Genomic DNA, 13,721 nt, shown 5'->3' with positions numbered 1-13,721 from the left:
TGAAGATAACACAAAGCATGACATTCTTGGAATAGTACACTTTCAAAGGAAAGAAAAAGAGAAGAAGAAAAGATCCATGAGAGCAGCTGTTTCTGGATATAGATGTGAAGGACATCAACATGATATAAGATTTGGTTTAAGAGTTAGGATACGTATACTTGGTACTATAGGTATTAACTTTAGGAGATACTGGAAAGCACAACATTCCTGTGCTAGTTTACACTAACTGCTAGGGAGTCAGGATGTGCAATTGTTTAACAGTGTTAAGTGGGTACAGAGTTCTGACTTGGTTGGTTTGACAGTCTTAATTAAGTAAGGTGAAATTTCAGAAATGAGATATTAGTCAGGGGGGATGCAAGAGCATAGTCCGTTATTCATGAAGTGAGCTTTGACTAGGTTTTTGAACTGGGTTGGGGATTTGCTTTTAGTTATATGGGCAGGAAGGGAGTTCCAGGTTTTTGATATATAGTGGCTGTAGACAGACTTACCAGCTTCATTGTTACATTTGGTTACTTTGAGGAGGTTTTGTGTGTTGGGTAGTGGTATAGGGTTGAAGGAGATTTTGTAGGGCTGGGGTGTTATCATGGCAATTTATTATTTTGTGGGCTAATACTAGTTGATTGAAATAGAGTAGTAGTGGTAGTTCTGCCAGTTGAGTTTTTTAGGCAGTCACAGTGGTGCGTTCTGATGGGTGAGGTTGTAGCAAATTTAGCTATCTTATTGTAACAACTATCAAGTTTGTTTTGCTCAGATTTGCAGAGATTTGTAAGTATGGGGGAGGTATACAATAAGGTGGATAATAGGCGAGTTCTGGCAATTGCAATTTTGGAGTGGTCAGTGAGAAATTTTTTATTGCAATACAGTGGTCCTAGTTTTATTTACTTTTTATGGTTATAGAAATATGTACGGCAAATCTAAGGTGATTATCTATTTCTACCCCTAGCAACTTGGTATGATTGGTGGGGGTGATTGTAGTATTGTTATTAGAGGAGATGATGAAACTATTGGAGGGAGGTGTGGTTCTATGGCAGCTAAAGAGTAGTAGTTTTGTCTTATCTGAGTTCAGAATGAGGTTTTGTTTGGTGATCCAATTTTCTGCTAGGGAAAAGCATTCTTGTGTTTGGGAGTGAAGCTGGTCAATTGTTTTGGCTGCGCATATTATGGTAGTATCATCAGCATACTGTACTAATGAGGCTTTGGGAATATTGGATGGGAGCTGGTTGGTGAAGAGGGTAAAAAGGAGTGGTCCCTGGATGGAGCCTTGGGGTACCCCTAGGGAGACTGGTAGGGAAGGAGAGAGTTGGTTTTGCCACATTACAGCTTGTTGCCTTCCCTCTAGGTAGTTTTTAAACCAGGAGATGGCCGAGATGGTAAGGTTTAGAGTGGATAGTGAGTGAAGGAGTTTTGTATGGTTAACCATATCAAATGCTTTGGATAAGTCTAGGAATGTGGTGGATATGATGTCCAACTTGTAATGTGAAATAAATGTATGAGCATTGGACCATGTGGCTGCTGCACAAATGTCAATAGAAGTCCTTATCCAAAAGGCTTATGAGGTAGCCAAGGATCGAGATGAATGAGCTCTGGGAGGTCTTGGTAAAACTAAAGCTTTATGAAAATAAATCAATGAAATGCAATCTGTAATCCATTTAGCTAGGGTAACTTTAGAGACTAATTGGGCCAGGCAGCTTGAGGAAAAGCTGGTCTGACTTTCTAAACTGTTCTGTTAAGATAAAAACGTAGCTGTCTGTGCACATCAAGGAGATGTAGCATGTACGCTCCCTTATTGGAAAAACTTGGGAAAAAGACTGGTAAATTAATGGATTGGTTGATGTTATTTTCAGAAGCCACTTTAGGTACAAAGGAAGGGTTAGTCCATAGAGAAACCCTGTCTTTATGAAAAACAATGTAAGGGGGGTTTCGCTGACACAGCCTGGAGTTCAAAAATACTTTTCCTTGAAGTTACAGTTACCAAGAAGACAGTTTTCTGTGATAGAAATTTTACATCAAATTTGCCTAAGGTTCAAAGTATTTCTGAATTAAACCCTGAAGAACCACAGTAAGGTCCCAAGGTGGTGAAGGGTCCTTTATCAGAGGTCTGAGAAAAAAATGCCCTTCATAACAGCTTTACACAATCTGGAAAAAGCCAGGGAGAAAGATTTAATTCCTGAATGGAAATTTGGATTGCTGCCAACTGAAGCTTAATTGTAGAAAAACTGACCCCTTCATTAAAAAGTAAGCAAGAGCTCTAAGAACCACAATGGGTACAGAGAGGAAAAGACAGACAAAAAACAAGCTCAAGTGTACCTTCACAGCTGAGAAACTGTTAAAACCAAAATGTAATGAAAAATAAAAAATGTGTAGACAAAAACCAATAAATGGAGCAAGAGCTAGCAAAACCGATAAGCGCTTTCGGCATATAGCCTTCTTCAGATCGTGGTTTTTATCTACACGTTTTTTATTTTTCATTAAATTTTGGTTTTAACAGTTTCTCAGCTGTGAAGGTACACTTGATCTCATTTTTTATTGTCCTTCATTAAAAAGGGATGTAGGAAAATGAAGAATTGCAGAAGTTAGAGTCAAAAAGGGGTTGATGTTTTGGTCAGAAGGCTAAATATAAAACCTTTTTCATTTGCTCCTATACACTTTCTTGGTGGAAAATAATATCGCAAACTGGGGAAGAGAGTCTGGACTGTCTATTACTGGAAGCGCAGAAACCATGCTGTTAACTTTAGGGCATGAAGGCTTGGATGTTGAATCCCCGATGGGTGAGATAGGAGATCCTGATTAGGCTCCAGTACACATGGAGGATAAAGAAGATATGAGAGAAGAAAGGAGAACCAAACTTGTCGAGGCCAGAAGGGGGCAATGAGGATTACTGAACTCTTCAGCCTGCTTGATTTCTCTAAAAATTTTGGAATCGGTGAAAGAGGAGAATAAGCATAAAGGCAACCCAAGGGCCAAGCGTGAAGCACAGTGTCTCTTGGTGAATCCCACTGAGGAGGGATCAGAGCAAAGTATCTGCTGCACTTGTTATTGAGAGGGGTGGCAAATAGGTCGCAGCAAGGCTGGCCCAAAAGACTGAAGATCATATTCAACACTGACTGAGAGACCACTTGTGAGGCATCAGAACAGAGCTGCTTATTTTGTCTGCCAGCACTTTGGTTTTCCCCAGGATGTGCTTTACGATTAGAAAGTGGTCTGAAGAGATCACCTATTCCCAAACTCTCATGGCCTCTCTGCACAGGGGCTAAGATCAGGTTCCTCCTTGATTGCTGATGTACCAGACTACTGACATGTTGCCTGTCTAAACTGCAATAGTCCCCAGGGGAGAGATTCTTGAAATGCCAGCAATGCTAAAAGGACTGCTCTCGTCTCTAGGCTGTTGATATGCAATTTGGTCTCGGAGGGGGGGGGGCACATACCTTGGACAGTCCTTCCCAAGAAATGCCCCCTACCCCAGTTAAGAAGCATCCATGGTCACTGTGGCAATTGGATTCGGAAGAACAAAATGTCTGCCAAGAAAGATCTCATCAGACTGAATCCACCAACTGTGGAGATTACAAATGGGGGTGAGTTTTATTTGAAAAGACAGGGGCTGATGTAGAATGGACCACTGCACAGATAAGGTGCATTGGAGAATTCACATAAAGAAGCATGCTAAGGGAAGCAGTACTATGGCAGCTGACATAGACCCCAGTGCTCGAATCACTAACCTTACTGGAGGAGAAGGATGAGAAAGGATATGTTGCACTTGATATCATATTGAAACAATGTGGTGGAAGGGTAAATATGCCACCTGAGTCATAGTGCTCAAAATCATCCCAATGAATTCCAGGCTCTGAACTGGGGCGAGATGTGATTTGGCAAGATTGATTGAAATGCCCAAGGCATTGCAAATCTGGAGCAAATAGTCCCTGCCTTGTTGAAGTTGATGCCTGGAGAGGATGGTGAGGAGCCAGTCATCTAGATATGGACGCATCTGGAAACTTTTGAGCCTCAATGGAGCTGCAACTACTACCATGCATTTGGTACACACCCTGGTGGCTGTGGTGAGTCCAAAGGGCAGAGCTCTGAATTGGTAATGATCGACTCCCAACTGAAAGGGAAGATGCCTCCTCAATCATCTGTCTATTTTTATGTGAAGGTCTATACAGCACATCATCAACGTCATCCTTGTGCAAAAAGGGCAGGATGGACTCAACCATGACCATTCAGAACTTTGCCTTCTTCACATACTGGTTCAAACTGCTTAGGTCCAAAATGGGTCTGAGGTCCTTTGTTTTCTTTGGCACTAAAAAGAAGTGCGAGTAAGTTCCGAATCCTATCTGGTCAGGTAGGACCTTCTGGATGACTCTTTTTTTTTTTCTAGCAGCTTTTGTATTTCTTGTGCTGCTTTCCTTGCTTTAACTGGGTGGAATGTCAGGAAGTTTCTTCGTCTGACAAGGAGGAAGAAAGGAAAAGGGTATGTAGTAACCTGTGGATATTATTCTTAGCATCCATAAATCTTTTGTGATATTTGTCCAAGCCTCTAGGTGCAAAGAGGATAGACTTCCGACTGCCTCCAGAGGTGGACAAGCAGGCAGCGCTTCAGGAGTGCTGACAGGGCCTATCTGAAGAGGAATGTTTAAAGCCCTGGTTCTGCAGGCCTCCTCTGCCTCTAGGGCAAAGTCTACCAATAAAATTTCCTCCTCTGCCTCTGGACAAATTGTCCCCATGCAAATCCTGGAAAGGCCCCTGAGATTTACGGAAGCACATCTTCTTACCACTTCTCTGATTTCTACAAAAGATCTGTTGAGGGGTATAAAATTTGATTCCTAAGGCAGACAGAGTTGTTTCCATCTTTTTTGTTGCAGGTAAGTGTATCTAACTGATGGTCCAAACAATGAAGTGCTATCAAAAAAGGCATTGAGGATGGACTCGACAGTATCTAGCTTTTTCCATGCTCGGCAAGAAACCGGGCCAATAAGTTCATCCACCAGGGGTGGTGGGGGGTGGCACCCAAGACATAGATGGTCCAGCACCATAAGCCTCCTGGAACACTGATTCTTCAGGAAAAGGAGTTTGGGAAGACCAGCCACCTTGCCACTTAAGGATTTCTAGAAGATCTCCAAAGGAAATGTCATCAGGTGGTGATCTGGAGGATCCTTCTCCCTCATCAAAATCTTCTGTGACAGACTCCATAGGGGAATCTATGCTTCTCTTCCTACATCTCCTCTTCAGAGGAAACTCCTTCGTGGGATGTTCAGGGGAGTTATTGGAAGAGAGTGGAACTGTCTGTCCCTGTGGAGTAGGTCTGATGGACTCAGAGCCAATGAGGGATAGGGGATAAGATCCAAAGGCCCCTTCTACCACTTTGAATGCCGAGGGACCAGGGGAAACCCTTTCCTCTCTCCTTGGAGTCGAAGCCTCAGAAGAAGGTAGTTCAAGGTCACCCCGATCCACTCCTCAAGGGGGAGAATAGGATTTGGGCTGTCCAGTGCCAAAGCTCTGAGAGGTAGGGACGGATCCAACAAAAATGGAGCCAAACCCAACCTCTAGGATCAGATGCCAAGACGCACTCTGATCCAATGGTATCAGAGAATAAGCAGCAAAAAAGGAAGGAAATAAATGGTATAAAATTCACTAGTAACCACCAAACATACACCACCTGAAAGCAAGAGTCCTGGGAGAAACGGAAATACTTGAATACACGGAAAAAACTTCTTTAATGCACACTCAACCACAGAAATGTTTTCATCACACTTGGACTTCATCAGATTAAAAGAACATTAACTCCCCTCCTGCCTTTTATACTTCATTAAACTCAGTTAACATACAAAGTTAAAAAACTTCACATAAAAATCCTGTGCAATATACCAACTTAATTTTCAATATAATCATAAAATTAATGTACAAAATGTTAATAAAAATTAAAATACATTGCAATACAAATGAAAAACTATGTAAAAAATGGTGTGTGAAAACACTTTCATTCTTAAGACTTGCACTCATGCCCCCTCTGGTGGACAACCTCTGTAACATAGTAATAGTTCTTATAAGCTGGGAACTTTCAAACACCCTTACAGTTTTGCAGCTCTTTTTTTTTTTAAGACAGGGGCTATATTGACACTAATTTATGTTACAGAGGTTGTCCGCTAGAGGAGACAAGAGTGCAAGTCTTAGGAATGAAAGTGTTTTCACACACTGTTTTTTACATAAAGTTTTATTTGTATTGTAATGTATTTTAATTGTTTAATTAACATTTTGTACATGAATTTTATGATTATATTGAAAATTAAGTTGGTACATTGCACATGGTTTTATGTGAAGTTTTTTAACTTTGTATGTTAACTGAGTTTAATGAAGTATTTTACTTGATTGGTTAGTGACAACCACAGGAAGTATAAAAGGCAGGGAGGGAAGTTAATGTTCTTTTAATCTGATGAAGTCTAAGTGTGATGAAAAGGTTTCTGTGCTTGACTGTGCATTAATTAAAGAAGTTTTTTTTTTCATTTATTCAAGTATTTCCATTTGTCCTAGGACTCTGCTTTCCAGTGGTATATGTTTGGTGGTACCAGTGAACAGCCAGTCAGGGAAATCGGAGTAGAGGAAGGAACTCTCCTCGGATCAGCCACCGAGCCTCTTGGAGATCTCAGATCCTGGGACTCTGAAACCATAAGTTGGATCGGAGAGAGAGAAATAATGGACTTCATAGGCACACTCACGAATCCAGTAGGGATGGAGCTCGCAGAACCCCCATCCGGATCTGAGCTCTGAGAAATTTACACATCATCCTATCCACATCTGCCTCTAACAGACTTCTGGAAGACCTAGAAGATGCTGTGGAAGGGAGTCAAGAATGTTTCTTTGGAGTTTGAAATAACTGAGTGGCAGACAGTACGGCTTCTACGAGATGCACTGGCTCTCAGATCTGAGGACTTAGGATCCAAAGTAGTAGTAGAAGGCAAAGGAGATATGACTATAGCAGCTGACCCTTTCAGATCCGAGGATGACTTTGGATCTGTGGGAAGACCAACAGATTTAGAATCTGAGGAGGTCGGATTAGAGATTTTTCTAATCTTTTCTACCAGTTCTGAGGAAAACCTTGGGGACTAAGGAGGAGACCTTTTCCTGGAATCCAAAGAAACAGATTTTGGTGTTTTTGAGGGGGACTGCGCCACGGAAGAAGCAGGAAGTAAACCTTTGAGGATGAGTTCATTTCATCTGTCAGCCAAGGCTCTCAGATTAAAAGCAGAGCAAACTGAACAGGCTGTGTTAAGATGGTATGGTCCCAGACAATAAACGCACTTCTTGTGGGCATCTTAGTTTGGGATCTTATGCCCATAAGAAGTGCACTTCTTAAATCTGGTTGGTTTCTCTGACATAACTAAAAGGAGGACAAACAATGAACTAACAACAAGAACTTATTTTTTTTTTTTTTTTTTTTTTTACAGGAAAGAGGATAGCTGTTAGTAAGGAATTACCAGAATACCAGAAAAATGTTAACCATTAGAAAACAGCCTGTAAAAGGAAGGAAGGATGAAGAACACAAACTATGGCATTTAAAGAAATACTTGTTAAATCAGATAACAGAAGGTACCAACAGTGGTACAAAGGCTACTAAAAACTTGGTAGAAAAGTCTAAAGAAATCCCTAATGCCAGCGACAGCTAAGAGGGAGGATGTAAGAAAGAATTAAAAGTTTAAGGAAAGGACTAGAGAATTTTAACAATTAACAATAAGAAATAAATTTGCTTACAATGCTCGAGAACGGAACCTACATCTAACCACGATGGCAACAAATGAGATCTGAGGCAATGGGGATGGAATAGAGAATTATGGGTAGAGGGAGGAGCTTGAGAGATGGATCAAAGTCTAGTGTATGCAGCCGTGTCCGAACAGAGGATCAGATCTGAACCAATTAGTGAAGTGGAATGAAAAGGACGACTTCAGATCATAGTCCTTAACTTGCTCTGCGAGTGCGATGTAACTAAGTTCTTCTGCCTATTCCCTAGACAGTCATTTAAATACTTCTTGGAGGAATGGGTGGCTACCAAAGGCTAGTCTGTGGTGAACCTCATAAGTGTGGGAACTTCTAATAGAAAAAAATGATTGCTGGAGAAGACGAATCCTTTCATAGGATCTGTCAAGAAAGATTCCTAATATTAGGCCAAACATTAGGAAAAGATCTGGTTAAGAAGCTGGAAAAACTGGAAAACATAGTACTCAAACCCCTTAACTTCAGAACATTAATGTCATATATGGACTAAATAGGCTGAGGTCTTGTGAGCACAAGGTATCAATATTCCGGAAATAGTTGCAAGACGGGCAAAACATGATATACCAAAATGTAAAGCCAATTGGAGACAGCCCCCTACGACTAAAGTATTTTTTGAATTAAAGAAGAATAGTATGGAGGAACTCGTGACACAAAACACAGGTTTATGAAAAAGCTGTATAAAATAGAGTTTTTGTTGGCACTATGGTACATAAGGATGAAGCCCTGACTATGACTCAGTTGACCTGGGCTATCTAGCAATATGAGCAAACAGCCACTACAGCGTAGAAGAGGAATAATGAAGTAAATGCTTTGCTTGTCTCTCTCTCTCAGGGGTGGAATGTGCTGGTGCATGAACAATATCTGCTTCTAATATAGACTAACATCCAGAAAAAAAGATGCGTGAATTTACGTGGTGGGCAGCACACAATGTGCCACTAAAGAGGAAGGAATGTTTCCCTGTCAGTACCCCACTGCACACCCACTTGCAGAAAGAAATCCCGCAAATACTGGGGGGGGGGTTATAACCACCCAACCAACATACAAGGTAGGTTGCACTATGACATACTCAATGCTCCCATTCTCTTTCTAGTCACAAGGTAGAACATAGCTTGACAGCTGTAAGATCTTCCCTTCTGGAAACAGAAAGCCCATCTAAAAAAAAAAAAAGTAATCCCATGACTTACCCCAGTCGTGGTGGCCTTCCAGAGAATGCAGCGCTATGGAATTACAAGGTAGCTAAAGTCACTGATGACAGAACAAAGTAATCAATTCTGACAAAGTAAGAACAATGGTTTAAAACAGGATTTATAGCTGCCACGTCATATCATTATTCTGCATATTAAGTTATGGAAAAGAAATATAACATTATGGTTCTAAAGTTAAAAAGGAAAGCTATAAATGTTTAAGAGATAAAATAGGGCAGACAAACTAAGTGATGAAGTCTTAATAAAAGCTTGTAAAAAGGTCATATCGGAAATGCTGTGAAGACAATAACAAAGTCTATACATACACACATATTGTGAGCAACACCATATTATTACAGAGGATCCAAACCTGAAACCAAAAGCTTTTGAAGAGTCTTAGTATCTGATTATCCAGTATTCCAAAAGATCCCAGTGAAACATTTTTCCAGGAATGACTGGAAGATGCCCGTTTCTAATTCTGCAAACCAATGTCATCTCACAGCACAAAGAACTGCAACTCAACAGAGAAAGGTGAAGTTTCATAAAACATTTTAGAAGAATCTGGTGCATCCCTTTGATGCATGAGTAGTTTTACACCACCAAACAAAAGGTATAGGATTTACTATTTAAAAAAAGCAGCGTTATGAAACTGCAAAAAGACTCAACTGGTCTTCATGGAAATGTTTACACTACAAATGTAGCTTTGTAAAATCATTGCATAAATATTTAGTAATATGATTAATTTAAACTACAAAATTGCAGTTTTATTATAGCTTCTTACTGATGGTCTAAGGTCATCATGAAAACATTATATTACTGTTACTGCATTTTAGATACTGTACCTCATTCCAGTTGTTTCTTTGTAATTCCAACATCTTACGCATGAAGTTTTCAAAAGCTTTTTCCAAATACGTTCTCAATTTTTCATGACAGCTTGTCTGAATTTGCTTTGGTGTGCTGTACAACTTTTTGCGCTGGCAATCAACATCCAGATTTCTGAGTAACTGCTCCTGGATGTCACTTAGTACAAATTCTATTTCAACTAGGAGCTCCTTTTCATATTGCTCTTTTACAAACTGAGATTTTTTTGTTGCATGTAGCATCAACTCTCTCTTCTTCTCTTCAAAGTAACTGTTCATTTCAGCTTCTTTTTGTATAAGCAAGTCAGTTTTCTGCCTTTCAAAATCTTCATTTGCTGCTTTAAGGATATCACTGATTTTAGTTTTGTGCTCATCCAAAAAAGCACGATAATCTTTCTCATTAAGCTCATGAATCCTTTTGATTTCTTCTTGTTTTTCTTTGTTCCACTGAGTACGAGCCTTGGCTAGCTCAGTTTTTAAAAGTGCAGCCATTTCTTCTTTTTTAAGCTCTAACTCACGTTTAAGGGCTTGGTCTTGCAGTTCTTTTAGTGTACCATTTTTGTCAAACTTGGGAAGTTCCTTTAAGCAATCATTCTTCCATTTCTCTTCAGCAGCTTTTAACATGACTGATAACTGTTAAAAAGATAAGAAAATATCCAACTTATTTAAATAAATTAAAAAAAAATTGTTCTGACTACAACATTTTTTTAAAGTTAATCTCTTTTGTAAACCAGTATACAACGTTCCATGGCATGGCATGACCCTGTCTTCTACAGTTTCGGTCTCTCTCTTCCCACAAACACACACATGTGCATGCATACACACACGCACGCACACTCAGGTGTAGTTAGAGCTGCATTTTTTTCTCACTAACATTTTTCAAGTTTTATTTTTTATCCAGCTGGAAGTAAATTATGTACTTTCCTTTCTAAGTACAAGTGGATGTTTAAGCACTATATCTAACATCAGTAACTGAAGTTCTGAAGAAGGACTCATGCCAGCTCAAAACATCGAGTAAGTGCAAAACCTATGTGGGTCCAATAAAAGGTGTTACATAATGTCTGTGTTCTAGTGTCTATTAAGGCAGGTCTCAGCAAGCCATCTTATCTTAAAATATGCACATTTGTCTGAAGGCTTAATTAGCCATAACAATGGAGAGTTTAACTTTTAAATGTATACACTCTGTAAAATAGCCTCAGGATTTAATAGGTTTCACAGTAGCCCAAAAAGAGGGGTGTGGGGGTGGAACTGTAAAAGGCTTGGGGCCAGTTGCAGAAGCAAAACTGAGGAATGATGAAAGCAGACATAGCATGAAGTGAAAGAAAGACCATAATTTGCATATTTGATGTGCACTGGTACAAAAAAATCTGTATGATGGAAGCAGGATAAGGGCAGCTGCAAATTCTCCTCCTACATTAGTCCCTGTAAATACATTTTCTTAATACCAAGATAGTGGAAATGGCCTGAATCACTCCCCCTTAAAGGTACCTTAAATGTAAACACAGCAATATGTTTAAATTCTACGTTCAGTCCATAAAAGAAGGCCTCAGTCTGCTTTTACAAGGCTGTGTACATGTGGCCATCCACAGTTAAAAATATTAAAAAGTTGCCAGAATATCTCATGTAAGTGGGTGAGTAGATTATGATTTGCCATATTTGAGATGATTAATATGGGGCAGAGTACGTTAAGGTGAACCAGTTGTCCACTTCCAAAGTATCACATTTAGAACCATTTTTAAGAATTTCTGTTTCAAAATAACTACAGTCAGAGACTACTGGGAAAAGAAGGCCTCAGTCTGCTTTTACAAGGCTGTGTACATGTGGCCATCCACAGTTAAAAATATTAAAAAGTTGCCAGAATATCTCATGTAAGTGGGTGAGTAGATTATGATTTGCCATATTTGAGATGATTAATATGGGGCAGAGTACGTTAAGGTGAACCAGTTGTCCACTTCCAAAGTATCACATTTAGAACCATTTTTAAGAATTTCTGTTTCAAAATAACTACAGTCAGAGACTACTGGGATGTTGGATGCAGGCCTTTAAGGAGAATAACAATAATCATACAGAATATTATATCCATAAAGTAGCAGAAAGCATTATAAGAACTAAACCAACACGGGAATAGAGATTCTGCTGATAGGGATGACTGCAATTAAGGATACAGACAATAGGCAAGAGAGGGCTGGATTTATTGGAGAAAACTGGCAAAGGAACCAAGATACTGGGAGGAAATAACTAGAGAGATAAAGATGATGGAATGGAAAGATGCAAAGAATTTATTTGGACTGCAGGTTAGATATTCCTTCCCTATCAGGGACTGATATCAGAGTATAGGCAAAGAGAAATAAATAGGAGGGTTCTAAACGAAAGACCAGCACTGGTAGAGTTTTTAATAGAATCTATAACAGAAGCTGCCATTAAAAAGGGAATAATTAGCAGAACATATAAACTGTTCCATGATAACTATAACAATCAATCAGAGGAGGACAGAAATGATTGGGAAGACAGACGCAATAATCAATTCACAAAAAAACTATGGGAGGATATATGTATGTCTCCCAAATATGCAACAAAATCTAGAAGATTTAGGACTTTTGCCTGGAAATATTTACACAGATATTTTTATATCTCAAGTAGACTCCATTGAATTTTTCCTCAAGCAGACAGCAAATGCTGGAGGCGTGAAGGGGAAGAAATAGGTAACTGGGAAATATTTTCTGGGAGTGCAGTGAGTTGGCGGACTTTAAGGTTTCCGTACAAGATGTACTGTTGGAGATGCTGGGTGAGCAGATTGGTCTGACGAGGGAGATGATTTTTTTGGGGTATGATACAGAGTCAGAATTGCCTAGGACTTGCTGTGCTTAATAATGGTGGCTGCCAAAAAAGTGATTACTAGAAAATGGAAAAAACATCTAAACCAACTATACTGGAAGTAGTGAATACAGTAAGAGAGATAAAACAACTGGAATTGACATCTTTAGAAAGGGACAGGAACAAATGGGAATTGTGGGAACAATACATATTGTATAAGGGAGGAATGGGGTTTAAAAAGAAGCAGAACTCCCTTAGTTTATACTAAAGGTCTATATTTTAACATGTTCATTTATCAATATTGAACTGTTCATTGCTGGCAGACATGGAGGTGCTGAACTGTCAGCTTTAAAGTATGCATAAGATAGGCAATACAGGGGTAGGGTTTGCTACTGTACTACGATGTTTCTCCAAGATACAGCTTTTATTTAATTTTATTTGTTTATTTTTATACGAGGAACCCCCCCCCCCACCTAATGCAATTGGCATTGCATAATGTGAATCTAAGCCTCAAGGTTGCACAGTGCTGTATCATTTTAAGAATTGCTGCTGATAACCTGTTTGACTGAATGGTTCACAGAAAGACAAACTTTGCATTATAAAAACACATAGAAGTCTAATAATTCTGTAGAATATTGAGGGTTACAGTTCTCATTCAGGTCCAGTATGTTCTTGAATTTTGCCACTGTTTTTCCCTAGTCTCATTTCAGACAAATAATGAGATCTGTGAGTAGTACAAGATCCATGAATTATACATTAATAACCCTCTCAGTGAATTAATGCTTCCTTGTCACTTCCATGCTACAAGGTACAAGGCCTTGTCTCTTCAGACTGTCCAGTTATTTACATAAATGCATTGTATGTGTTGTTTTCTATTACTTATATTTCCTTGAGGTATAAAATTGTCCTACCAACCTGAACCTCCTTCCTCAGCCCTATATATAACATATTAAGTGCATTTTAGTCTGATTTCATTTTGGTTTCTGATAGAAAGTAAACACATTATTCTTCCTGTATCAGAACTACCCATTTCCTGTTTATGATACTAAGCTATCTGCTGAAGTGCACATATCTGAAGAAGGTGCTTGACAGCTATTTATAT

The 13,721-nt window shown here is 39.3% G+C and overlaps 1 protein-coding gene across 2 annotated transcripts in view; it reads right to left on the bottom strand.

The window, feature by feature from the left end:
- Positions 1 to 13,721, bottom strand: part of CEP152 (centrosomal protein 152) — a 2,961,597-nt gene that overhangs the window by 365,103 nt on the left and 2,582,773 nt on the right. For both annotated transcript variants that reach the window (XM_044077591.1, XM_044077592.1), the window contains exon 21: positions 9,788 to 10,438. In XM_044077591.1, coding sequence (XP_043933526.1) covers positions 9,788 to 10,438 — 651 coding nt within the window. The remainder of the gene's footprint in view (positions 1 to 9,787; positions 10,439 to 13,721) is intronic.

Source organism: Protopterus annectens, chromosome 7.part0 (assembly GCF_019279795.1).
Source record: "Protopterus annectens isolate FY-2018-M chromosome 7.part0, PAN1.0, whole genome shotgun sequence".
NCBI lineage: Eukaryota > Metazoa > Chordata > Ceratodontiformes > Protopteridae > Protopterus > Protopterus annectens.
This window is presented reverse-complemented; position numbering and strand designations above follow the sequence as displayed.